The 24,302-nt window shown below is 40.3% G+C and overlaps 4 protein-coding genes across 7 annotated transcripts in view; 2 read left to right on the top strand and 2 right to left on the bottom strand.

Moving 5' to 3' along the window:
- Positions 1–162: 162 nt before the first annotated feature.
- On the top strand, positions 163–11,996 carry seh1l (SEH1-like (S. cerevisiae)). Of its 4 annotated transcripts, none has more exons than XM_085177105.1 (10): positions 165–379; positions 813–863; positions 989–1,135; positions 1,219–1,430; positions 2,037–2,135; positions 5,557–5,697; positions 5,864–6,018; positions 9,445–9,598; positions 10,905–11,027; positions 11,208–11,497. In XM_085177105.1, exons 1-9 carry the CDS (start codon positions 269–271, stop codon positions 10,984–10,986), a joined length of 1,152 nt encoding a protein of 383 aa, XP_085033231.1. In that variant the 5' UTR covers positions 165–268; the 3' UTR covers positions 10,987–11,027; positions 11,208–11,497. The 4 variants fall into 4 exon arrangements, with proteins under 4 accessions (XP_085033229.1, XP_085033231.1, XP_085033232.1 ...); XM_085177106.1 differs by having other exon boundaries at positions 11,360–11,447; XM_085177103.1 differs by lacking the exon at positions 10,905–11,027 and having other exon boundaries at positions 163–379; positions 11,360–11,996.
- Positions 901–4,368, bottom strand: LOC146507681 (uncharacterized). The gene has a single exon (XM_085177101.1). It carries the CDS (start codon positions 3,957–3,959, stop codon positions 2,709–2,711), a length of 1,251 nt encoding a protein of 416 aa, XP_085033227.1. The 5' UTR covers positions 3,960–4,368; the 3' UTR covers positions 901–2,708.
- Positions 11,997–12,933: 937 nt separating the features above from the next.
- cep192 (centrosomal protein 192) overlaps positions 12,934–24,302 on the top strand; it is a 32,910-nt gene continuing 21,541 nt past the window's right edge. The window contains exons 1-16 of the mRNA XM_085177097.1: positions 12,934–13,129; positions 13,603–13,847; positions 14,168–14,278; positions 16,389–16,546; positions 16,955–17,016; positions 17,361–17,511; positions 17,642–17,757; positions 17,885–17,974; positions 18,215–18,367; positions 18,524–18,674; positions 18,857–19,077; positions 19,897–20,019; positions 20,738–20,851; positions 21,019–21,289; positions 21,388–21,537; positions 21,641–21,705. Of these exons, the coding sequence (XP_085033223.1) occupies positions 13,675–13,847; positions 14,168–14,278; positions 16,389–16,546; positions 16,955–17,016; positions 17,361–17,511; positions 17,642–17,757; positions 17,885–17,974; positions 18,215–18,367; positions 18,524–18,674; positions 18,857–19,077; positions 19,897–20,019; positions 20,738–20,851; positions 21,019–21,289; positions 21,388–21,537; positions 21,641–21,705 (2,109 nt within the window). The 5' untranslated portion in view covers positions 12,934–13,129; positions 13,603–13,674. The remainder of the gene's footprint in view (positions 13,130–13,602; positions 13,848–14,167; positions 14,279–16,388; positions 16,547–16,954; positions 17,017–17,360; positions 17,512–17,641; positions 17,758–17,884; positions 17,975–18,214; positions 18,368–18,523; positions 18,675–18,856; positions 19,078–19,896; positions 20,020–20,737; positions 20,852–21,018; positions 21,290–21,387; positions 21,538–21,640; positions 21,706–24,302) is intronic.
- On the bottom strand, positions 21,633–23,752 carry LOC146507679 (uncharacterized). Its single transcript, XM_085177102.1, has one exon. It carries the CDS (start codon positions 23,527–23,529, stop codon positions 22,279–22,281), a length of 1,251 nt encoding a protein of 416 aa, XP_085033228.1. The 5' UTR covers positions 23,530–23,752; the 3' UTR covers positions 21,633–22,278.

Here is a 24,302-nt window from a genome sequence, read left to right as displayed (position 1 = left end):
TATTAATAAACCTATTAATCTGTCTGTTCAAAGTAACTCTGGCTGTAGCACTTTTTCACCGAATAGCTTTCGTTATATTTTATCTTCTTATAAAGAACCCCAAAGTTGCATTGAGCTGCTTAAAATTTGTGTGCATGCGCCGCCGTGTGGTCAATAGCTTGTACTACACACAATCACATTACCGCCAAATAAACACAGCACAAGTAGACACATGACAGGCCTGCCAGCTAATCGTCCCAGCTAGAGTTGCCGGTACATAGTTGTCATCATGTTTGTTGCGCGTAGTATCGCGGCAGATCATAAAGATCTAATTCATGACGTATCGTATGATTTTCACGGCCGGAGGATGGCGACTTGCTCCAGCGACCAAAGCGTCAAGGTGAGCTGTACATCATAGTTTGCTAATGTTAGCATTAGCCGTTACAGCTAGCAGGATAGCCTTGCCCACATTACTGACACTCTCACCTTACATACTGAAATTACTGACTCGTTTTCCTGCAGTCGCTGACAGACGTGGCATGAGGTTGTTTGAGAAATCTTCCGCTGTTTCTTACACTCGAGGGAAATTGTCTCAGTTTAATATGCTAGTCTGTTAGCTCTGGTGCTTGTAGCACACGAGCTAGGCTGGCCACAGATAAGTTCTATAGCATAGTAGTGTAGTTAAGCACTGCAGTTTTCCGACAGAGCTATCGATGTAGTGTTTATTATGTCACCACATAATAAAGGACGTACATACAAATGTCAGTGCAAAATCGGTGATAATTGTGCACAGACACGTGAGGAGTATTCAAGACTGATTTTATTCCACTCAGGTCTGGGACAAAAGTGAGAACGGAGAGTGGCACTGCACAGCCAGCTGGAAGGTAAACCACCATAATTTCCTTCTTCTTTTTTTAAAAAATTACTTTATGTTTGTGTTTTTGAGTATGAATACAGCATGAAATTCAAAGTATCGATGGAGTTAATAGATGAATGCTGTTATGTGCAGACACACAGTGGATCAGTGTGGCGAGTGACCTGGGCGCATCCAGAGTTTGGACAGGTTCTAGCTTCTTGCTCCTTTGACAGAACAGCTGCTGTTTGGGAGGAGATCGTAGGAGAGTCCAATGACAAGCAGAGAGGACTGAGCCACTGGGTTTGTACACTTGCATTACATTTCCCATTTAACATAACTGTTTGTTAGATTTCACCTGAGTGTTTCATGTTGGGCTTTTTTAGATTAAGAGAACCACGCTAGTGGACAGTAGAACTTCAGTGACCGATGTGAAGTTTGCTCCTAAACACATGGGTCTTATGCTGACCACCTGCTCTGCGGACGGGGTGGTGAGGATCTACGAGGCTCCCGATGTGATGAACCTGAGTCAGTGGTCCCTGCAGCATGAGATCTCCTGCAAGCTCAGCTGCAGCTGCATCTCCTGGAACCCCTCCAGGTTAGACTGCCGGTTTACTTTGTGTAAGGAACCAAGATGAGATTTAAATGTATAGAGCAGCTGTAGTGCTTTTATATTATTTGCTTGCATATGTTAGAACAGCGGTCCCCAACCCCCGGGCCGCGAGAGTTGAGGCTCAGGTGTGAAATGTATGGTTTTAAGGGTTTTTATCGGTTTTCAGTGTTATGTTGTTATTGTTTTTATCATTAACTCGGTTTTCCTGGGTCTTTTCACGTGTGTTATGAATAAATCTTCTTTTTTTCCGGTACCGGTACTAGTTTTGTTTTGTTGTATTTATCCGCGACACCTTAAAGGCCGGTCCGTGAAAATAATGTCGGGCATAAACCGGTCCGTGGCGCAAAAAAGGTTGGGGACCGCTGTGTTAGAACACATTTTCAGTTATTGTGCTTATGAAATAACACAATTACTACCACTAATTCTTTCAATAAAACAGCTTACAGCTAAACTTAATGTGACTTATAGACATGCAGGTATGACAACATCATGAATAATGCTATGCAAGTATCACTTGACTTTTTCATTTGTATGTAACACCATGCTGATAACAGTCTGCTGGTGTAACCATGCCTTGTCTCCTACCAACAGCTCACGTGCCCATCCTCCCATGTTTGCTGTGGGGAGTGACGACAGCAACGTAACATACGGTGGGAAGGTTCAGATCTACGAGTACAACGAAAACACACGGTGGGTATTCATGAGGTTTCAAGAAGAAAATAAAAGACAGATCTGAATGTTTGAAAATGTTTTGGAAAAATTCTGTAAAAATGAGATGAAAAATACTCAAAGGATAAATTCAAATGGTTTATTTAGATAAGTTGAAAAAAAAAAGTTAAACAAGCAAGTAAATGAAGAAACAAGGTAAAACGAAGTAATAATGAAGAAAGTTAAACAAGTAAATGAAGAAAAAAGGTAAAACGAAGTAATAATGAAGAAAGTTAAACAAGTAAATGAAGAAAAAAGGTAAAACGAAGTAATAATGAAGAAAGTTAAACAAGTAAATGAAGAAAAAAGGTAAAACGAAGTAATAATGAAGAAAGTTAAACAAGTAAATGAAGAAAAAAGGTAAAACGAAGTAATAATGAAGAAAGTTAAACAAGTAAATGAAGAAAAAAGGCAGAGGAGAGAAAACCCCAACAATCCCCTCTGAGCAAGCACTTGGCGACAGTGGGGAGGAAAAACTGCCTTTAAACGGGCAGAAACCTCCGGCAGAACCAGGCTCAGGAGGGGACAGTCAACTGCCGGGACTGGTTGGGGGGGTTAACAATCAGGTGAGGAAGCAGTAGCGTCTCTCCTCCGGAACAAGTGGAACCATTTTTTCTTTTTTTTCAGGCACTTTTCCACGAGCGCTTTTTTCTCCAGGATGAGATTTCTCAACTCATCAATTGTTTCTGTGTTTTCCTTTTCAAGTTTCTTACATCTTCGTTCCACCTCTTCTAATGTTGCTTGTTGTTCTTCAAGCTTGTCTTGGAGTTGTTTGGATGTTTCCTCCTGTATCAGCTTGTCCTTGTGCATGTCTGCATTTCTCTGTTGCACTTCTTTGTGCTTGTCTTCCAACTGCTCATTTTTTTTCTGGATTTCTTGGAGCGTGAGCTGCAGGTCTTCATGTATTTTGTCTTCTTGTTGTTTTTGTGCCTGCATTTGAGTGTTTTCACGCTTCAAGTTATTATATTCCACCAAAATCCCCTTAACGAGCTCTGAGTTGTTTCTCGCATTTTGCTCGATCCTTTTCTGCAACTGTGAGCAGCGTTTCTCCAGTTTGTCCTTTTCTTCTTCCACTTTAGTTGCTTTGTCCTCCAGCTGATTACAAAGCTCCTGCAGTTTTAGATTTTCAGACTCAAAGTCCTGGACGATACACTTTCCTTCTTTCAGTTTTTCTTCTTGTTGCTCTTTCTGTTGAAGAAGGTCTTTATTTTGGAGCAGTGTTTCATCCAGGCTTTCTTTCAGCATTCGGTATTTTTCCTGCATGCTCTTCAGTTCGTGCTGCATGTCTCTTTGCTTTTTGTCCTGCTCTTCCTTCTGTTGGAGGAATTCTTTCTTTTCTTCCACAGCTTCATGGAGCTGTCTTTGGAGGAGCTGATTCCTTCGGTCCATGTATTGAAGATCCCGTTGTATCTTGTCAGTCATCGTTTTCTTCTCTTGGAGCTGGTTGGTCATTTCTTTTAGTTCTGCACTCTTTTCCCTTTTTTCTTTAATGAGGTGCACAATCTGCTCTCGGGTCTGAGCAAACTTGATTCCCCAGCCCTCATTGATAATTTTTATGTCTGGCTGGCGCTGTTGTCTGTCTTCCAGCTCTTTATTTTGGGCTTCCACTCGTCTACACTTGTTCTCCAGTTGAAGTTTCTCCTCTTCAATTTGTTGCATTTTTTTCTGGAGAAGGTAGTTTTCCTTCCTACTCTCCTCTAACGCCCTTTGGAAGGATGAGACGCTATTTGGGGAAATTGGCCGGCCACGCCAGGAAGGAGAGGCGGCGTAATCTTTTTGAATTGGTTGTTTTTTTCTTGGAAACATGTTGGAGTTTCAATACGATGACTTTAAAAAGCTTTCCAAATGTTTCTGTGGTGAACGTTTTGTTGGCTGCAAACACAGATGCTGCTGAAACGAACTAAAACTTGCTGTTGCTCACCCCTATTTAAGGAAAAACATCAAAGGACGTAAGATTCTTAAGATGACATCATCCCTATGACATCATCACTCCCTAAGCCAATGAGATTGTCACAAGACATTTTGGAATGGGGTATTTTTTTTTAAACTGTTTTCAAACTTAACTTAAATTTTCAGTGTTTCCTAGTTGTGGACTATTGGTTAGTCCAGCCGATTAAGAAATTAATTGTCACAAACATCCCTAATATTATATAACAGACAACAGAAAACAAGACAGTTTTTTTTTTCTACGCAATAGAACTATAATAAAAAATTTTTCAAATTATCCTACTTTTTATAAAAGAGAACATTTATTAAACAATATGTATTTAATTAAAAAAACTCTGTTCATCTAAAGCAGGGGTCAGCAACCTTTAAGACCCAAAGAGCTGAAGATCCATAATTGGCCTATCCGGGGTTGAAAGTCTCGATAAATGCACGGCGTTTCGCCGGGTACACCGGCTTCCGCAAGTGTGATGCTTATAAAATATAATTTTATTTGTATATTGCAAAATCACAATAAGCGTCCAATTTAGAACTACAAGTTAAAAAAAAAAAAAGAACTAACATAAATAAAATACACTTCAGCTAAATACTAATTCATTTTCCCAAACCACGCGAAGCCGCACTATAAGGACTAAAGAGCCGCAGGTTGCCGACCCCTGATCTAAAGGGTATAACAAAAAAGGGGGAGCTTCCTGCTTGAAAATGAAATGTCCCCATGTCCCCACTGGGCAATCGTGGCTCACGAGTTAGGAGTTTGCAGTTTCGAGCCCTGGCTTGGACAGTCTCGGTCGTTGTGTCCTTGGGCAAGACACTTCACCCATTGCCTACTGGTGGTGGTCAGAGGACCCGCTGGCGCCAGTATCCGGCAGCCTCGCCTCTGTCAGTGCGCCCCAGGGTGGCTGTGGCTACAATGTAGCTTGCCATCACCAGTGTGTGAATGTGTGCGTGAATATCTGATGAGAAGACATTAATTTGTTGGTGTTTGTGGTGTTTGGTGCAGTTTTCTTGTTTTCTGGGTTGTTGTTTGTTTACAGTGGAGATGAAGATCTCTAACAAGTTGATTTGTTCACATTTGCACATCTTAATTTTTAAGAGGAATGTGTTTTTTGAGTTTGTACACTATATGCATGTAAGGCAACCGTTTCCTTTTTCACTATTTTTGTGTGCTGCATTTTTCTCTTTTAACAAAAGGGGAACAAAAGACATTCAAGTCGACCTAAGATGATTTTTTACATTTTTACAAGGTCTTACTGAGGTGATGCAAAGTGAAACATGCTTTCTTCTTTTTTGGTAATGTGCTGAAAAAGCTTGAAAATTGACCTTGAATGTGCTTAAAAAGTGCTTGAATTTGACCCTGAAAAATGTGTATGAACCCTGTGTTATTAGTGATGCACTAACCATTGCATTATGAAGACATACCAAAATAAATGATAGATTTTAATATTTATCTGTTTAAAAGGAAATATGCCAAGGCAGAGACACTCATGACAGTCACGGATGCGGTTCATGACATCGCGTTTGCTCCAAACCTGGGAAGATCTTTCCACGTGCTCGCCATTGCAACAAAAGATGTTCGAATATTTAAGCTCGTTCCGATGAGGTGAGTGTTTGCACTCTGTCTTATGGAAGGTCACAATGCACAGAAACTGGTGGAGTCACACAAATACTGCACTGAAGCCTTGCATGCAGTTCCTGAGCAGATGTTCTCTTTTTAAGATAAATCAAAATAAATATTCAATTTCCTGTTTCTTGTGTGCTCCTGACAGGAAGGAGAGCACGTCCACAGGACCCACCAAATTTGAGGTGCAGATTGTGGCTCAGTTTGACAACCATAACTCCCAGGTGTGGCGTGTGAGCTGGAATATCACCAGCACCCTGCTGGCCTCCTCTGGGGATGATGGCTGCGTGCGCCTCTGGAAAGGTGAGGGGACTCTTAACAACTGCTGGTTTGTCTTCCTTTTACTTCAGTGACAGCTTTAGTAAAAGCTTTTTAATGTGGCTGTTCAGTGAATAGTACTTCACTCATAGTTGCCATTGGTCATTTCCAGAATAAAGGATTTGATGGTTCAACTGTGTAAAGAAAGCTGACATTTTTGCACAGGTTCTCATCAAACCACAACAACCTTTTTTTCTCTACTGACTGAGGTGCAAATACCTACTTGTGAATACATGTTGTAATCAACTGTGTTTGTTTTCAGAGTATTGATCCAGTAATCAAGCAGACTGATATTGGCAACCATTATGTCCTCCAGTTAGGAAACCTTTGCCCTCCTTCCAAGCTTCAGGCTTTGTAGCTGTGTAGCAGCAGTTGCTGCTATTAATACTAGGAATATTGATTTAGTCATAGGTTAAATTGTGCAGTTATTCAAGTCATTCCACACCAGATAATTTAGAATTGGTCCATAAGTTTATATGAAGTTGCTTCTTGTTTGAAAAATATTGGGCAGATGGGATGCTGTAGTGTCTGTAACTTTGGGCGTTGCCTGGATGTTTGATCTACCTTGATCCATAGTTTGGTCTTATTCAGGTGTGTCTATATACTGGTAAATGGACTGATACTTGTGTAGCATCTTTCTACTTGGTTTATAACTCAAAGTGCTTCACCAAAACACACATTCATACAGTGCTTCTATCTGTTTTTCCAACATCTGCATACACACTCACACTCCCGAGTATTCAGCCTGGTGGAGTCAGGGAACGATTATTTTATTTTTTATTTGGTTTTAGAAACCGATTTTAAAAGATCTTAACAGTTTGTTTGCGCTGTAGCAGACTTTGTCTCTATGCTCATAACCAAGCATCCCGACTGAGCTTACCTCTTTGTTTGTGTGATGCAGTTTGTATCAGCAGCAGGAAAAACCATAGCTTCTCTTTTCCAGGTTAAAAAATGTCATTTTATTTTGTTATGAAATGAATGTCTTAAAAGTTGGGCTAAATAGAAGTGTCAATTTTTACAAACTCCGTGCATATAGTACATCTGTTGATACACAAGTATAGTCACAGAGTTAGCAGTCTGTCAGCATTTATTTCTGCTTGGTTCTCCACATCCTGCTCTCCTTTTCTGAGAAATATGTTTTAAAGCTGTTAAGTGCTACCTTCGAGTCCATGTCTGTTAAATGGTGTTTGTTGCTGAGCCAGCATTACACACTGGTTTTGTGATTGTTTTTACACTGACACAGATATGGGAGGGCTTCAAAAATCTGAAAGGAATGAGCTCAAAGTGCTAAAGATGATAAATCCCTTCACAATAAATGGTTGTGCAGTAACTGTGTTCTAGGGGTGCAACGATACTCGTATCGATATCGAACCGTTCGATACAGTGCTTTCGGTTCGGTACGCATATGTATCGAACGATACAACATTTTTAATTTATTTTATCAACTTTCCTTCTGATGATGCTGTCTGTGTTGAGCGCTCAGTGGATCTGCGCTCGACAGTGCAGCCTAGGCGGAGTAGTCGAACACAGATTCACTGAGCGCAGGGCAAGCTAGCGAGACAGAAGCTAGGCTAGTTGCAACATGGCAAATTGAACCTCCCCCACCCTCATTCAGATCTGGCGTTTGGAACTATTTTGGTTTTCATGTGATGTATGACCCTGAAGGTAAGCCTGTCATGGACAAAAGTAAAACAGTATGTTGGATGTGCCAGCAATGCTCAATTGGTGGGAACTAGTGTGTTAGCGCAGTTAGCTCGTTAATGTGTTGACGTCTTCCAGCCCCACTCATGAGGTGATCCGCGGTAGCTCGTTAACGGAGATTTGCCGTGTTGTGACGTTAATGTCATTTCAGATTTACGCTGACAGCACTAGTGGGAACACAACCAATATGACTGCACATTTACTCCGACATCATCCTAGTGCAAAGACAAGTGGAAGCAGAGAAAAACAACAAGCAGCATGCTACAAACTTTACCCGAGTCATTTAGACAGCCGTTAGCACACGATTCTCCTTATGGGGACCTGATATGTTTAATATGCTGCTGAGAATATAGCCCAGAAGAAGCGTATAGTATAGCTTTTATTTTGGAAAGAGACATTTCTCCATAATAAACTCTCTTTTCCAAAGATGAGTGATTCCTCAATCAGATACAGGGCTCGCAAAATCGCTAGCCCGACGGGGCTTTTTTCCAGTCGGGCTACCAAAATCTATCTCTGCCCTGCCCGTCGGCCTATCCTAGGAAGGAAAAATATATGTCAATGCTTTTGCATTCTTTTGGAAATGTAGCTGGGTAATTATGTCATTGGCATCGGCCACTGTCAATATGTGACATACTGAAATCGCGTTTGAATTTGCGCTTGTTTTTTGCTTTCACTTTGCAATCGCGTGAACTGTGTATAGAGAGCGACAGTACTGATTGGTGAGTGATGATAATTTGCGCACCAATTCCTCTGACATCGTCTTATCAATCGTTAGCTTACTATGCAAACATGACAAGTGAAATCTCCCGCAGCTTAAACATGTGAGAGGTTGATCGCGCAGAGAATCGCTGAGCGTTATGTTAGTGCGTGTGTAAAAGCAGCAGGATATATATTTTAGTTCTGCTGAGCCAAATAAGACAGGTCAGCGTGAAGAAGTGACAGCCAAAGAAAAGCTTACCACAAAACGGAAAGGTTATGACAAATCAGACTATAAGGAAAAAAGAAAGTGCAGCTTTATGGTTTCATGGACAAAAGAATTTCTGTGGCTGCAATATGACGAGCCAAATAACCAGGGCTGCACATAAGTGGTCCGCAGGTGCGCATTCGCTGTCAAAATAAAAACCCGCACAAGATAAGAAGTTGCAACGCGTGTTTGCGTACATAAGATTTTCAGGAGGACAGACATTTGTTTAGAACTCTTAAAGATGTCGAAGAAGCTCCTTTAAGCAGTTACTGTGATGTTCCTCCACCTCCAAAGAAATGTCAGAAGGAGTCCGAACCACAAAAGAAGCGCGTATTCTCTGAAAAGTGGTTGCAGGAGGTGAGCTGGCTTCAAACAAATGATGAACGCACAGAGATGTGGTGCAGAATGTGCCGTGAAAATTTAATAAATGACAAATTAATAAAAAGGCATGAACATTTTTTTTGTATCGAAAAAATATCGAACCGTGACACCAAAGTATCGAACCGAACCGAACCGTGAATTTTGTGTATCGTTGCACCCCTACTGTGTTCATAGCAATAAGTAGATTATCAAATGATTTGTGTGCTTCAGCTAAATGCACTGGTCTGGAGGAACACCAGATATTCAAGTGGAGAAAAGAGCCCCACTTGAATATCCTATGACGGTGAAAAGTTCAGCTGTCAGATTGTGCCCCTTCTCCTCTGTGTACGAAATAAATGCCGACTTTTCCTTCTGTCTCTGTGCAGCTAACTACATGGACAACTGGAAGTGCACCGGCATCCTGAAGGGAGATGGAAGCCCACTTACAGGTTCATCCGGTCAGCCCTCAGCCATGAGTACTGTGCTGGGTTCCTCTGTTCAGTCTTCCCAGAATGCGCTGAACGGGATGTCTGCAGGAAGGTAGGTGGCGTGGCACGTCTGACGCCACTCACCCAGCCCTGCCCAAGCCAGTCAGAACTGACAACTTTGGTTTTTTTAACGCCTCACCCTGACTGGGAGTACAGCTGCTTACTGACAAGCGTGTTGGACTCGCACTGATCCCGTGCTGCACTCATGCAAAGAGCTTGGCTTCTGGTTTTCACCACACAGGTTATCTACATTGTGCCTGTGGAGCCGGATGTGTTGTGGTGGTGACTTCCTCTCAATTTATACTGATGCATGTAATAAGAATGGTTCCACTTTGCACCGTGAGTGCAAGGGCTAACTGTTTTCTTAATATATAAAAGAAAAATAAATGTGTTTATATGAGTTTGATACGTGGCCGTTATTTCAATTTCTAGAGCTATTTTGGGATATAGAACAGAAATATTGTGCTGTTAGGTTGTATTCTGTAAATGAATTTGATCAGCTTCAGTCAAAAGCATCTCAACATTTGACATCATGATTAAACTGAAGTGGAGGTTCTGAGCCGATAGCAAATGTCAGTCTTTTGACTGTTTTTGTTATTTATTCCTCCCATTAGTCCTGGTCTTTTTAACCAACACAAAATGAATATCAGCTGCTGATGTTGATAAGTACCATCTTATATTAACAGACATGCTGATATCACCTGATACAGGCATTTGGCCCATATATGAATGCATCCTGAATATTTTCTCCTTATTTTTCTCTTTTGGATTTGAATGTATCCTTGAACAAGTAGTGCCAAACTCTTTGCTGAGCAGAAAGGACAGCTTGAATGAGCCGTATTAACAGAGTGTAAACACACACACAGAACGAGTGTGAATACAGCCACTGCGAGCCTTGAATGGAGCGATAACACATTCCTCTTTTTATACAAATGAAATGTATCCACACCTGTCATTACCTCCTATTGAAACCATATTTGGTCTGCTGGCTCAGCAGCTGTTCTTGTTTTTAGCATTGTTCCCCCCCTCATTCGCACATGAAGCCTCAGCAGTTGTTGCACGAGGAAAATTTGAACGATAAATCAATTGTGTCTAAGCTCAGAGTGTGGCTGTATTTATGTTCAACTCCACCATAACCTCAGACCTAACAAAAATTTGTATGTACGTGTTTTTGACTCAACTTGTGATTCCCCTCTAACCCGAGTAACACAATATCTGTGTATTGTGAGCCAGTTAACTCAGTTCAGTTGAATTTAGGCGTTTGCAGAGCAGCATGTGGAGTTTTTCATGTATCAGAAACAAGTGTGAAGTGAGCTTTGTTTGAAGTAATGTGCTGTTGTACTGCTTATTGCATGCAGGATTGGCAAGAGAGCTCCCTTTGCTCCTCCCCTGCGGCAGCTGACCTCTCCAAAGATATACCAGCCACCCGCATATTACTAACGTGTCTTGTGCATCAGCTCCCACTTGCCCATATTTAAAATGTAAGACTCTGTAACACATTTCACAAATGGATACTTGGGTATTACTGATTGAAACTTAAATTTTTGGCAACAAATCTGGCATGAACCTTGCAAAACATTGATTCCTTTCTTTTTGTGCTTAAACCTTTTTTTTTATTTCTTTTTTTTTAAATGTCACTGTCTTCCCTCTTACCCCTTTAGTGTCTGGACCAAACATGCATCCTTCTCCTTTTAATTTCTCTCTTTTTGCTTCCTTTTATTTGTTCACCCTCTATGTATTCCCTTTGTTGTCTTTTCTTTCCGTCCACGTATTTGCCATCTTTGTCTCCTCCTCCTTCTTTTTCTTACTTCAGGTATTTCTTTCCTCCTCTGGACCCCCCTAGAGCGGGTATTGTGTATGGTCACCTGCTGCCTCCTTCCTCCCTAATAGAGCACTGTGATACTGAGCCCATTCAGCCTCAGCTGCAGCCTCTTCCCCACAGGCTGTCCTCCAGGGCACTGCTGCCCTTACCAGAAGCTGAAGGGCAATGATTTTTTTTTCTCTTCCCCTGTGTGTTTTAGTTAAATAAGACAGGGTATTATTTTTGAAAGAGTTTTGGATGAAAAAGAAAATTTACTTTATTTCTAATAAAGATTTTTTTTCACTTTTCTAAAGGTCTGTTATGTTTTTTTTCCCTCTGCATATTATTAAAAAAACCTTTGGAAGATCTAATGCGTTGGTACAGAGAGTCATTTAAATAATGTATATGGTATTGTGTGAATAATAAACTCAGCATTTTTAAACTAAGCTGATTTTTTTTGTTGTTGGGAGGGGGGCGCGCGATCATCGGGTATTGTTGGCTGGTACATTGGAAAACTTCAGTCAGTTGTGTCTGAAAGGGGGACATGTTTGTCTTTCTGCTTATGGAAGTCTATAATTAGAATGGGTGGAAGTAAGACTCAGAAATAAATGATATAAAGGGGGTGTTATTTTTGACTGCTTCTCCTTTACAATCAAAGAAGAAGAAAGGCATAGTCATTCCACATGATTGACTGGAAATAATATGATGGTCATCTTGGGCCAGGAAGTTTAAAAAAACAAACAACTTTTTAAAAGCTCTTGAATCTATGTTTGTCCTAGCCATTTACAAAACTCGGTGATACCTGGTAGCTCTTGGACACTGATGTGTTTCTTTAGGGCCTAACCATTAGTTGCATATTGCCTTATACAACTCTTCCCTTTTTAGTGTGAACAGCTGTCTTTTGGCTGTGCTGTACATTTCCTTGGCGTTATTTGTGAAGGATCACATGTCAGCAAGGGGCTATTCTCCTGCCAATGTCGCTCCAAAATTAGGCAAAACTGACAATATATGCCATTAGTATTTTCACAGAGGGTTAACATTGACGGGGAGGACAACATTTCATATCGTGGCACTCCTAATAAACGGAACGCATGGGATGTGGGATGACAACTTTTTCAGCAGTCAGCTGTTTGCGACCCTCGGCACTCGTGCAGCTGTTTGGCAGGACATACGATACAAGAAAATCCTCACTTGGCCATTAACGACTTGTGTGACACGCTTTGCTTAATAACTGGGCGCTAATTCATAATAAATATAACAACCTATCAACTATTGCAGATAATTTAGTGGTATACGTATTATCAGATAAGTTATGGCTGGAGTTCAAAAGAGCACATTCCGTCTTTCATTCATCTGAAGACAAGCGCTTTACTGATAAATGAATGAGCTCTTTTCTTAACCGCCCCAAGCATACAGTCATTGGCCCCAAGCTGCCAAATCCATTGGAATGACATAAATAGTAACCAATCATCATTGGCAATTTCCTCCCTCATAGGTTTTCTGTCCAATCCGCGTCGTCTAAAATTGATTAAGTCCCGCCTTTGTGATATGACGCTCACGCGGGCTTCCTGTGGCTTCTGGGCGCTGTTTGGTCCTACGAACTATTGTACGGTTTGTTTGATATGTCAGATTTTAAGTAATAATGATGAGTCTAAGTTATTTCGAAGTTACATTTGGCATTTGGCTACACTTGGTATCGCATTTGAACCGTTTATAAGGACAAAGTTCGAGTTGGAGAAAAACTATTTATCCCTGGGCCCGCTTACTTCTGGAGTGTTGAATGTGAGTTGAAGTCCGACAAACGTTTATAATTGAATTCCCTTACTGGAGTTTAACAGTCTAAGAAGAAATAATTAGCGAGCAGGTGAAGCTTGTTCACTTATATGTGCTGTCTGCAAATTGTCTTCTTACACACTCCAACTTAAAGAACCAAAAACAATGGGGTAGCTTAAATTCGCAATGTGCTGGCGAGTTCCACAGACCCTTTTGTTTTTAGCAAGTAGCCTGTTAGCTTAGAAGTTAGCCCACCTAGTGCAGTTGGCTAGTTAAGTTCTCTTAATTTGTTTATTCAATAGACTTGAACCGTATACCTGCGAAACAATATGTATGATAACGTTCCCCAAAGAAAATACTTAAGTCAATAGTTTTCTCGATTGAAAGGTGATATTAAGAAGCTGATGTTTGCTAAATAAGCACACAAATGGGCACAAGATGTGTTTTACCTGGTCCTTTATTGCTACCGTTCATTTTTCTAGACATTACAGATGGTCATCACCTGAACGGAACCTAAGCCACATTTGGCACTCACCCTGCTCCCTTCAAAAGCAATGGCAGACAGTTTTTACAAACTGGAAGATGAAGCCTTCCCAAGTTTCCTCTGCAAGTCTCTGGATAGCGCTAGTGGCCGCCCCACACTGGGAAATGTGACATTGGGTTCAGGCCCAGGACTGCCGGTGGCTGCCTCTACTGTGGCTAAAATTAGACGCGAATCTGACAACAGGTGGGAGTATGCTGTTGGCTTTGGGCTGATGTGACTTGTTTTAGAAATGCTCTGAGGCTAAAAATAGATCTCAGGTTCTTTGTTTGCAATACAAGGATGGCAGTATTGCAAAAATGCCTGCTAAAAAACAAACAACTGTGTATATTTGTCAATGAAAAGCAGCTCTTTGTGGTCTCTGACATGTTTAACAAAGTTTATAGGTAATATATTAATTCTGGGTGAGCATATAGGTGCTAAATGTAATTAAGGGTACTGATAATTATTTACAGTTGATTTTTGTGTTAACAAGCTGCTTTTTGCGCTATTTGCTCATTTTATAGAGACGATCCCATTGAGGTTTCATACCTGGATGGCAGAGTGCTGCAGCAGGCTAGTCTACAGTCATCTGGAGTAGAACAGCCCAAGTTTGCCCTCAGCTTCAAAGATGACATGTAAGTATATAAATACATGTAGTTTATAGAGTTGCGAATCACCATACATCCCACGATACGATATTATCACAATACTTAACGCACGATACGATATTATTGCAATTTTTAAAAATATTTTGCGATATTCAGATTCTGTACATAAAGGTAAACTTTATCAATATTCATTTTATCTAATATCAAAGTCTCACACTCAGTTATTCTCTCATTTCAGTTTTATTGTTGACAAACTGAACGGTTTGTATTACAGTCTAGTCCAACTTAACTGAATGCAACCATCTGGTACAATTATAGCTATTCTGAACTATGCATAGGGATGGGTATCGTTTAGGTTTTATCTGATACCGGTGCCAAACCGGTACTTTTGAAACGGTGCCGGTGCTTAAACGGTGCTCGAACCGGTGCTTAAAGAATGGAGAACACAAAATTGGTCCAAAAACCTCTCATGTTCAGCTGTTTTTTTAGTAAAAAGATAACAATGTTAGCCTTTTCTGCAGCTATAGGGCATATATGGTATCACTCTTGGCTGGAAGCAGTGCTTTAACAATGGAAAAAACAAAAACTTTATCCAAAAACCTCTCATGTTTAACTGTTTCCCACTTTTTATTTGGTCATTTTTGCCTTTTTGTCCAGGGTGAAGGGAGTATCTGCCATCAAACAAGAAGACAGCCGCATGTAGCTATGATGGTGTTTGCTAGTTCACCTTACATACATTAATGTAATAACGTGGTTAGCCTACTCAACGTAAATTATACACGAACAACATTAAGCTACTCACGCAGAGAAGAACGGCTGCTGCTGCCATCATCATCCTCATCATTTCTGCTACACTGGCAGGGCTAGGGGCCAGGACTCTACTCTTCAGCTTTTTGGGGGATGTTGCTAACTCTTCGTCCGATAACAGGCACCACACCTGCAGTAGATGCGCTCGGTGTGAGGTCTCGCAGCAAGCTATCAAATACGGCGCATTTTTCGGCTTTTAAAAAAAATGCTATGCGTCGCCAGGTGTTTCATCGGATTTCAGGTGTTACCTCCTTTCCACAGTATCACCTTAAAGCACTTGTTGCAGGCTGCTGAGTTTGCATCTTTTGCTGTGAAGTACAGCAAGACTTTTGACCGCTTCGCCTTGGGCATTTTTAATCTGTAGCTCTGCTCTAAAAGAACGTACGTACCTGGACCCGCCTACTATCCCCGGAAACGTAAAATGATTGGCTAGAATTCAAAGTGTATCACATCTCAGGAAAAAAAAGCACCGAAATAAAGCACCGAAATGTGCGCTGCTTTTCGGTCTGGTTACTACCGTTTATGTCAGAACCGGTGCCATCATGGCACCGGATACGCATCCCTAACTATGCAATTTATGAAAACTATGCAGCCCATCCAGCAACTGAAGAATTTGAAAGTAAATTAAAACAAAATATAATTTTACATTAAATAAAAAAGTTTTAAACTTAATTAAAATAAAACATGTCTTAAATTAAAATAAGTAAACTGTCATGTTTATTGCTGCCAAAAAACAAGTTAAACACATTTGGACAGTGAAGAAATGTCAGGATTCTTGCTCAGAAAAAGGATCAACATGCTCTGAAGTCAGAGCACAAAAACCTTTTTGTAACAAAATATCGATTTCTGCTGTCCCTGTATCGATACATTATTAGCAAACAAAATATCACGATACTACACAGTATCAATTTTTTCCCCCACCCCTAGTAGTTCACGCTGCTCATTGTTGCCTGTAAAATCTCTGTTTAAAAAAACAAACTGCAGCCAACTTCCAATTGTTGGATTAATAGTCAGGATAGATGTTTTGTAGTTTGAAGGATGAGAAACCAAATACTGAAATGTAGTAACTCTAATCTTTAGTGTCGATTTTGCTTGAGGTGTGTAACGTTGTCGTCTCTGTGAAAATAAATGCCCTTTTTTAAAAATGTTTCAAATGCAGTAAAGTGGATACACAGCTGTTGTTGTTAGTATGAATTTAATGTTTTTTACACACACACACACACACACACACAGTATAAACCTGACTAATAGATAAGTAATTACTTTAACTCTCCTTTGGTGTGTTTTACTAATGTGTTCTGAATTATTTACATCTCTGTCATTGTTACAGGGATAATGCAGATGACTTCATTGCAGCCCATCGTCTTTCAGACAAGCTTTTGAAGATTAATCTGGATGAGAGTGCATCCACAAATCAAGGCTCCATGCTGGGCCTTGGTACTACACAGGCAGGCTCAGTATGTGGCCATCCCACAGAACTTGGAACAGGTAAATTCTTGTGCCCCTGGCTCTATTGACTTTTTCAGGCACACGTTAAGTAATATTTCTGGCTTCATCAGTCTATTTAAGTGACTCCGTTCTCCATTCAGACTTAGCACACAATTTAAAAGTGAGCTGTGTACTACTTGAATGTGTACTATGGTTCTTTCTGTTGCTGTTGTGGTAATGCAAAGAACCATGGTACACGTGAGTTAGGGCCCTTAAATGTAGTTAATAACTTGAGTGTTGCTTGTTCTTATAAATCAACCACTTCATACTGATCTGTTATGTAAGAGTGTTTGCCTAAAGTTGTTTTGTTTTTTGTTTGCTTGAGGCTTTTTGGGGGCAATGTGTACATGCTCATTTGATCCACCTGTACAAAAGTGGTACTGATGAACTTTGTGTCTCTTCTAACAGATCTGTCAACAGGGCTTCTGACATTTGCTCATTTTGGACATAAAGATGTCACAGACAAAAAGGTACCACCTTTCCATACATGCTGATCAGTTTCCTGTTGATTTATATCTGTATGATGTGTCATGAGACTGCTGTCCAAAGATTTTGACTATTTCTTTCACTACTCATTTTCTGTGTTCTGCATTTTCTGTCGTGATGTGCAAAAATACAGAGTTTGACTCACTGTTTAAAAGCCATTATTTCACTTCTTCTACTTTTGAATGTCTTGATATCTAGCTCTTTCTACAATGCAGTATTTTTGTTACAAGTGTTTTGTTTTTGTTTTTTTTTTAAATCAAACTCACCTTTTTTATTTGCTAACAAAATTTCTGTAAAGTTGCTTTCATTGCATTCCTCTGTTGTTCAGTCCATACAGGTTCAGGCCTTACCAGCTAGAGTTGAAAACAACCAGGTGCTGAGTGAAGGAGTGGGCAGTGACCATTTTAGTGACAGCAACTCAAGCTTCCTGGCCAATGAGAAGCTCATGTCTGTGGATAGTATGAATAGCGACCTAACGGGTAAGTCAGGCCTTTAAGTCCTTAGAGTCACGCTTTGTACATCGTTCCTATTTCAGTTGGATAAATTTAACACCGAGCAGGTGTGATATTTGTGATTTAGTCACACACATACTTGGTGTTTGGTCACCAGATGATGACATTGATGTAAACAACCTGCCTGATGATGAGCTGGAGCTGTACTTCAATAAGCTGGTCCCTCCTGCTATGCAGAGAGGCAGAGTGGAAGGCCAGGAGATTCCTGCAACTGTAAGGCTCTTTCCGCTCTACTTTGCTGACTTTACTGACTTATACATTTTACTAGCACCACTTTTAAAAGAATGCAAGCTAAAATATTTGTTTCAGAGTTCTCACTAACACAGTATATCTTTCATAGGGAGTGCCAGGTGCTGCTGATGTCCTGTCCAACCCAAGTTCTACAGAGCCTGAACAGTACAGAGATCAATTCCTTGATCAGTCTGATCAGGTGAGCATGTTGATACATTGCTTTGTGACTGTGTACTGATTTCAGCTTAGGCAGAGAATGGTAACGCGTGTTTGAAACTACAGGTCAGTTTAAACAGCTGACCCCAAAAATAAGGGTTTAGCAAGAACCTCGTTGCTTGACTTTTGGTTTGCTTGTACTTTTCTTAATCATATTTGGGCCAGATATTAAAAGCTGTATCTTTACTTTCTCTCAATTTAAAAAAAAAAAAAAAACAATCAGGAGGATTTCCAGATGCCCGATGTGCGCCTGGCTGCCACAGGTATGGACTCCTGTCCAGCCAGTGATGAGGACACGGAGGATGAGCTGGAATCTGCAAGAAGGAGCAGTGATGCTGCCAGGACTCGGCTGCTGCCAAGCACATCCAGACAGCTGGTCAGAAATACAAAAAGAAATATTATCAGATATTTTTACATTTTCATGTCTGTTTTGGTCACCAGTAGATCCACTGTTTTGTTTTCAATCAAAGTGAACTGCATTCTCAATATTGTTTTACTTATTGCGTGTGTTTTTCTCTGTGTGAATCGACAGGTTGGACAAAGCAACCGTCCCACTTTCAGGCCAGGTCTAGAAGGAGGCAGTTCTGAGGATGAGGCTTCCAGTGGTCGGGGTGGTGCATCCTCATCTGGGATTGGACACAGGCGATCTGCTGAAGGGCAAGTCATCAACCCTCCTGTCACAGGTATAACACCCATCTTTAATGTTTGCTGTGTGTGTCTGTAGTAGTAGTAGTAGTGACAAAACTGTCGTACCACAATCCCGTCATATCGTTAAACCAGCAGTAGATCATGTGAAAATGAGAAACAAATTTCCCGAGCGTCTTGTATAACCCACAGTTTTTTGTTTGGTGCTGTGTAACATCAGGAGATGGAGGAGGTGGGGATGGGAGCAGTGGCAGTGAAGAAAGTGGAAACGATGGAGGAGTGTCGACCATGCCTCTTCCAGCAGCAGCTAATGTCCAGACCACCTACGATGCCCTGCGTGGGTTGGGGATTGTGGGTAGCAGTGCTGTTGGTGAAGATGAGGACGATAATCTGAACGGTCTTCCAGTACATGGAAGAATCAGCCTTCCCAGACATACAAAGGTACGAATGGGCTCTGTACTCGGTAGTTGGTGGCAAATAATTATTTCTGTCATGGTTAACATGACTGTGGTTTTAAGACATGAAATGTTTAAGCCCTTAAACATTTCTGTCATTCCTAAATGTTTGTGTTTTCTTTTTTAGTTGTCCTTGAAGTAAAAGTGAAAGTTAACACTTAAAACATATCTTGATTGCTTGATTTCATATTCATATAGTGTTAAGAATAATTCCCTTATACAGATCTTTATGAATCTTTATGTGACAGTTATTACTCCTCAGCTATAAAAGGTTGATGTGGTATTAGTGTCACCCCATCAGGGTGACCTCAAGATCAGAGGTCAAGTTTTCTGAAACTCTTGTGAATAAGATGACTCGATAACGAGGCTGTGTAGGACTTTCAAATTGATGCCATAGGTGTGTCTACTAGAAATCTCACTGAATCCCACTGACCTTGGCCTCAAGGTTAGAGGTCAAGTTTTCTGAAAGGCACCTAGGATTTTCAAATTGATACCATAGGTGCATCTATTAGGAAGCATTGGGGTAGTAGTGGTAAACGCCAATATTTTTCTTTTTGTTGTAGAAGTTGTGAAATCTATTTATCAATGCCAAATGTAAGTCTTACCTTTTTGATAGACCATAAAAGCCTTTGCAAAAGCTATGACCAAAAAAAAACACATTCATTTGTTCATAAAGTGTACAGTTAAGTGTTTCACCGTTTGGACCCCTGATAGATGGAAAATATAACTTGGCCTTGACTGTGTGTGTTTGTTTTTTGTCTTTTTGCTTTAATTTTAAGTAAAAATTTAACTTTTTTATTTTCAGATGGGTGACCGTGTGGGTCCTGTTGGAACAGGAGAGACCAGCTCCTCTCTGGGGATGTCTGGGGCATCTCAGAGGCTTCCTCATGTCAGCTGGAGCAAAGCCCTGGACAGACAGGAGGCACTTGTAAGTATAGGTGCTATATGTAACTGCAGTTGACCAGCTCGTGGTCATTTCAGTCATGCATGGCTATACTTATTATATATTGTGCATACTATGCTGTTACCACTGTAATAGTGTTTTGCACATTTATCTTATATTGTTGAACTGAATTGTTGGTGCTTTCTCCTTGAGTACTTGACACTATATGTCAAGTACTGACAAAGCAATGATGTTATTTATTAAAATGTACTTGTTTGGTAATTGGAGTAACAGTATTAATATTGCAATATCATCATTATTATTATTAGGATTGCAGAATGAAAAGGTGAATGGGACCAGTTTGTATTTGGCTTCTATTTTAGGAAAAAACAAAAAAAGTAGAACATAAAGGAAATCTAACAGTAAATTTTAGGTGCTTTAATAATCAAAAGATGGGTAACCCTAACAACTGAAATAAAAATATTCAACAGAGCTTTCATTCAGTGTTTGGTTTGAGCTCATGCTCAGGTATTCAAAAAGTTATGTGTCATCTGATTCTCAAGAACATTAAATTGCTGTTATGAATCCTGTATTTTTACTTCACTTATGACATTTAAATATTGGTTTTTCCGTACACATAACAAATAGTGCTTCACACTAAATGGAATGATTTGGTAATCAATCAAAACGTTGGAGGTAGCAGTAGTTGTAATGAGCTTTAAAGGCTATATTTGCTCATGTTTTTTGTAATTCTGAATGTCAGGATGCCATGGAGAGCACAGACTCTGGGCCTGCAGTTGACAGACTGTTGGACTCTATCTACCTGAGGAGCGGAGCTGCACTGAGAAGACCTCAAGATTTGACAAACCTCTCCCAGGTAAATGGAGGTTAGGGGGTGAAAATCTCTTGTAGACCTGAGTGCCTGTTTAAAGCCAACTGTGCTAGTCCTATTTTTGAGCATTTGTATATTTATAACCCTGCAACTTTAACACATTTTGAAATAAAATTACATACCATACATTTTTTTCAATACCTATGCCTCAGGTGCTGGTTCCAGATTGTGATGACAAGAATGACGATGATGATGGAATAGATGAGCCTGATGGTGCCAGGCCCTCCTTGGGTTTAAGAGGAGGACCCTGTGGTGATGTTACTGCTGCTGAGGTTTCAGACAGTACCAGCGAGGATGACAACAATCCCCTCTCCACATCCCTGGAAGCTAAGTATTTCTCCCAGAGCTTCCACCAGGAGCAGGATGATTCAGATGATGGCTGGAACCATTGCCCAGACACCCTAGAGCAGGAATTTCAACGAGGTAGGTGGTTTTTATTCTTGAATAACTACCGAGGCTCAATTATGATGTAAAAATCTGAGACTGATGTAACATGTTAACAACACTGCTGCTCCCCTCAGGTGCCAGTGCCACTCATAATGTAGTGTATCAGAATGAAGAGGGGCAGTGGGTGACAGACCTGGCATATTACTCGTCCTTTGAAAAAGAGGTTGCCGGAAAGGCCTCAGAGAGTGCTGCCCAGTTTGAGACAGAGGATTTTGTTCCTGCAAGTATGGTCCACAACCCTATTATAATATTAGATTTATATACTACACTGTTTCATTTGTATGTAATATACATTGAGTTTTTGGATGATGTTTCCTTCTCTTGCAGGTGACGCTATGGACAAGATAGTGAAGGATCAAGAAGAATTTGAAAAGGAGCACCAGTTCATGCAGGTACATATCACTGCCTCACCAGATTTTTTTGCTGGCATACTATTTAGAGCGGTTTGCTGCCGCCATACAATAAAAGAAGGTATTGGCAGGAAACTTTAAGTTTCTGCTGCATTGTTATGAGGTTTCAAGAAGAAATTAAAAGACAGATCTGAATGTTTGAAAATGTTTTAGAAAAATTTTGTAAAGATGAGATAAAAATACTCAAAGGATGAATTCAAATGGTTTATTTAGATAAGTTGAAAAAAAGTTAAACAAGCAAGTAAATGAAGAAACAAGGTAAAACGAAGTAATAATGAAGAAAGTTAAACAAGTAAATGAAGAAAAAAGGTAAAACGAAGTAATAATGAAGAAAGTTAAACAAGTAAATGAAGAAAAAAGGTAAAACGAAGTAATAATGAAGAAAGTTAAACAAGTAAATGAAGAAAAAAGGCAGAGGAGAGAAAACCCCAACAATCCCCTCTGAGCAAGCACTTGGCGACAGTGGGGAGGAAAAACTGCCTTTAAACGGGCAGAAACCTCCGGCAGAACCAGGCTCAGGAGGGGACAGTCAACTGCCGGGACTGGTTGGGGGGGTTAACAATCAGGTGAGGAAGCAGTAGCGTCTCTCCTCCGGAACAAGTGGAACCATTTTTTCTTTTTTTTCATGCACTTTTCCACGAGCGCTTTTTTCTCCAGGATGAGATTTCTCAACTCATCAATTGTTTCTGTGTTTTCCTTTTCAAGTTTCTTACATCTTCGTTCCACCTCTTCTAATGTTGCTTGTTGTTCTTCAAGCTTGTCTTGGAGTTGTTTGGATGTTTCCTCCTGTATCAGCTTGTCCTTGTGCATGTCTGCATTTCTCTGTTGCACTTCTTTGTGCTTGTCTTCCAACTGCTCATTTTTTTTCTGGATTTCTTGGAGCGTGAGCTGCAGGTCTTCATGTATTTTGTCTTCTTGTTGTTTTTGTGCCTGCACTTGAGTGTTTTCACGCTTCAAGTTATTATATTCCACCAAAATCCCCTTAACGAGCTCTGAGTTGTTTCTCGCATTTTGCTCGATCCTTTTCTGCAACTGTGAGCAGCGTTTCTCCAGTTTGTCCTTTTCTTCTTCCACTTTAGTTGCTTTGTCCTCCAGCTGATTACAAAGCTCTTGCAGTTTTAGATTTTCAGACTCAAAGTCCTGGACGATACGCTTTCCTTCTTTCAGTTTTTCTTCTTGTTGCTCTTTCTGTTGAAGAAGGTCTTTATTTTGGTGCAGTGTTTCATCCAGGCTTTCTTTCAGCATTCGGTATTTTTCCTGCATGCTCTTCAGTTCGTGCTGCATGTCTCTTTGCTTTTTGTCCTGCTCTTCCTTCTGTTGGAGGAATTCTTTCTTTTCTTCCACAGCTTCATGGAGCTGTCTTTGGAGGAGCTGATTCCTTCGGTCCATGTATTGAAGATCCCGTTGTATCTTGTCAGTCATCGTTTTCTTCTCTTGGAGCTGGTTGGTCATTTCTTTTAGTTCTGCACTCTTTTCCCTTTTTTCTTTAATGAGGTGCACAATCTGCTCTCGGGTCTGAGCAAACTTGATTCCCCAGCCCTCATTGATAATTTTTATGTCCGGCTGGCGCTGTTGTCTGTCTTCCAGCTCTTTATTTTGGGCTTCCATTCGTTTACACTTGTTCTCCAGTTGAAGTTTCTCTTCTTCAATTTGTTGCATTTTTGTCTGGAGAAGGTAGTTTTCCTTCCTACTCTCCTCTAACGCCCTTTGGAAGGATGAGACGCTATTTGGGGAAATTGGCCGGCCATGCCTGGAAGGAGAGGCGGCGTAATCTTTTTGAATTGGTTGTTTTCTTCTTGGAAACATGTTGGAGTTTCTCTACGATGACTTTGGTTTTGTGGTGAACGTTTGTTGGCTGCAAACACAGATGCTGCTGAAACGAACTAAAACTTGCTGTTGCTCACCCCTATTTAAGGAAAAACATCAAAGGACGTAAGATTCTTAAGATGACATCATCCCTATGACATCATCACTCCCTAAGCCAATGAGATTGTCACAAGACATTTTGGAATGGGGTATTTTTTTTTAAACTGTTTTCAAACTTAACTTAAATTTTCAGTGGTTCCTAGTTGTGGACTATTGGTTAGTCCAGCCGATTAAGAAATTAATTGTCACAAACATCCCTAATATTATATAACAGACAACAGAAAACAAGACAGCTTTTTTTCTACGCAATAGAACTATAATAAAATTTTTTTTAAATTATCCTACTTTTTATAAAAGAGAACATTTATTAAACAATATGTATTTAATTAAAAAACTCTGTTCATCTAAAGCAGGGGTCAGCAACCTTTAAGACCCAAAGAGCCGAAGATCCATAATTGGCCTATCCGGGGTTGAAAGTCTCGATAAATGCACGGCGTTTCGCCGGGTACACCGGCTTCCGCGAGTGTGACGCTTATTTTAAGCAATGAAAAAATAAGAAAATATAATTTTATTTGTATATTGCAAAATCACAATAATCTTCCAATTTAGAACTACAAGTTTAAAAAAAAGAACTAACATAAATAAAATACACTAAAGCTAATTTTTAAGCGGAATGTGTTTTTTGAGTTTGTACACTATATGCATGTAAGGCA

The sequence above is a fragment of the Neolamprologus multifasciatus genome, chromosome 11 (genome assembly GCF_963576455.1).
Source record: "Neolamprologus multifasciatus chromosome 11, fNeoMul1.2, whole genome shotgun sequence".
Taxonomy (NCBI): Eukaryota; Metazoa; Chordata; class Actinopteri; order Cichliformes; family Cichlidae; genus Neolamprologus; species Neolamprologus multifasciatus.
Note: the sequence above shows the minus strand (reverse complement) of the source record. Positions and strands in the feature narration are given on the sequence as shown.